This window comes from Haliotis cracherodii, unplaced genomic scaffold, assembly GCF_022045235.1.
Source record: "Haliotis cracherodii isolate W230 unplaced genomic scaffold, xgHalCrac1.p SCAF_11, whole genome shotgun sequence".
NCBI lineage: Eukaryota > Metazoa > Mollusca > Gastropoda > Lepetellida > Haliotidae > Haliotis > Haliotis cracherodii.
This window is the reverse complement of record NW_027266266.1, coordinates 8,741,410-8,744,073: the sequence shown is the minus strand read 5'-3', so window position 1 is coordinate 8,744,073 and position 2,664 is coordinate 8,741,410. Positions and strand designations below refer to the sequence as shown.

Below are 2,664 nucleotides of genomic sequence, written 5' to 3'. Positions count from 1 at the left end.
GAAAAACCTTTCTGGTGTTCAAATCGAATACGAAAATATGAACATGTAGCACAAACAAAACCGCAGCAGAAAAGCATGATCTGATGGCAAAAAGTGTCTTTCATGCAGCAATCATGCAATTGATGATGTAAAACAGGGTATAAAAGCATGTATGTTGTAGGGATTCGGTATGCATTGTTTCTGCTTGTCTTGACGAAAAACAACCATCAAATTTCAATCACTATTTGAAGTTTGGAGATTGAACGTGCACAGAAACACGTTATGGCAGCGGTGGCAGCAAACAAACACCGACCAAGGAGCAGCAGGCCGATGTTACAAGCATCTGTCAAGATCGTTAGAATCTAACCACCCATCTGTGAAATCGGTTCCAAAAATCACTGCGGGAAGCATCCTTGACCTTTGTCAAATATCGGCACAGACTGTACGTCGCCATCTTAGACGTTACGGGTTTGTTGCGAGGAAACCAGTCAGACGCCCAATTCTGACCAACAATCATCGCCAATATTGACCGATGAGATTTCAATTGTAATTCAATCAATTGTTTTCACTGTGAATCCTCATGTGTCTTTTCAGCGTACCAGACTCTGTAAATGCTTTCCAACATTCAACACATTGATCATGTTGATAAGGCTTGATTCCACTGTGAATCCTCATGTGTCTCTGCAGGCTATCTTTCTGTATAAATGCTTTCCCACATTCATCACACTGATAAGGCTTGATTCCACTGTGAATCTTCATGTGTGTCTGCAGGTTACTTGAATGTCTAAATACTTTCCCACATTCAACACACTGATAAGGCTTGATTCCACTGTGAATTTTAATGTGGGACTTCAGCCTACCTGATTGTGTAAATCCTTTCCCACATTCAACACACTGAGAAGGCTTGATTCCAATATGAATCATCATGTGTTTATGCAGGCAACCTGACTTTGTAAATGTTTCCCCACACTCACCACATTGATAAGGCTTGATACCACTGTGCATCCTCATGTGTGACTTCAGCCTCCCTGAGTGTGTAAATACCTTCCCACATTCAGCACACTCATAAGGTCGGATTACACTGTGAATCCTCATGTGTTTCTGCAGTATACTTGGGTATTTAAATCGTTTCCCACATTCGCCACAGCGGTAAGTCTTGATTCCTCTGAGAATCCTCATGTGTCTCTGCTGACAAGCTGAACTTGTAAATCCTTTCCCACAGTCAACACACTGATATGGTTTGATCCTACTGTGAGTCCTCCTGTGTGTCTGCAGGTCACATGATTGTGTAAATTCATTCCCACATTCGCCACACTGATAAGGCTTGATTCCAGCATGAATCCTTCTGTGTTTCTGCAATCTATATGACTCTGTAAATGCTTTCCCACATGCAGTACACTGATAAGGCTTGATTCCACTGTGACTCCTCATGTGATTCTGCAATTTATATGATGCTGTAAACGCTTTGACACATTCAGCACACTGATAAGGCTTGATTCCACTGTGAATCATCATGTGTGTCTGCAATTTATATGACTCTGAAAATCCTTTGCCACATTCGCCACACTGATAAGGCTTGATTCCACTGTGTTTCTTGAGATCATCCGAATCCAGCGTCTCAGTAACAGCACTTGTTTCCAGTATGGCGAAGACAGGTTCTGTCTTGACATCACCTGTTTCCAGCAATTCTTTCTCACAGTCTGTGATTACACATGTTTCAGTAACAGAGACATTATTTTGTTGTAAGCTTTGTTCTTCGATTATTAACTTGTGGATGATATGGTGTTCACTGAAAACATAAAAGAGCTGTCACTTATATTTATTGTGTTAATGCATTGCCAAAAGATGTTTCCATAAAAACAACACCAATAACAACTAGATTTGGGTCCACTGATGCAAAGAGAATGAAACCATTCTGGTGATGGAACATATCGTCACATATTTCTACACCCATCTATGATACGACGGTTGTATGCTGTGGGTTACCTACCAATAACTAAGTACTGAAAATATCGCTGACTGAAATGTGAACACTCAACCCACACTTCTGCTCATTTATTTACATAACCAGTTAATAAAACTGCGATCCGGAAACAGGGAACAAAACATTGACTTCCTCATTGATAACATTTATACGACATTTGGGGGATAAGACTTTCAGGCAAGATTTCAAAGAACGTCAAATGAACCCTGTCAAAAACCTGTTTGATCAGGGCTATAACATTCAAGGCTTCAGTAAAGCTTTCAAAAGGTTTTATGGTGGACATGTGGTTTACATTTCCAAATTTGACACATCAATGTCAAAAATGATGTCTGATGCAAACTCCCTCTTTGATTACACGTTCCCATGTTTTTTCATGGAAAAATATACTTGCCTTTGCACCTTTATGACGGGTACAACCAAATGGGTAGGATACACTCACCTTTTCCATAATACCAGATAGTGATTCTTAAACACATGCTCATAATATCGTCGGAATCGAACAATGGACACTGCTTTTTGTAGAGATTTCTTATGATTAGGAAAATTTGTTTTGGAACTTATATTTGTATCAATATGCCAATCTACCAAACATTACCCGAACAGCTTAGTTTGGCGGCAAAGATTGGGGTGGGTCAGGCAACACCAGATACGGACTGTGCTCCAATGGTGTCACATCATCTTCACAGATGAATCAAGGTTTT

At 40.2% G+C, this 2,664-nt stretch overlaps 1 protein-coding gene across 1 annotated transcript; it reads right to left on the bottom strand.

The window, feature by feature from the left end:
- Positions 1 to 534: 534 nt before the first annotated feature.
- LOC139456065 (zinc finger protein ZFP2-like) lies at positions 535 to 2,439 on the bottom strand. Its single transcript, XM_071237571.1, has 2 exons — positions 2,403 to 2,439; positions 535 to 1,679 (listed from the first exon to the last, which is right to left on the bottom strand). The coding sequence occupies exons 1-2, from the start codon at positions 2,437 to 2,439 to the stop codon at positions 535 to 537; spliced, it is 1,182 nt and encodes a 393-aa protein (XP_071093672.1).
- Positions 2,440 to 2,664: the final 225 nt, after the last annotated feature.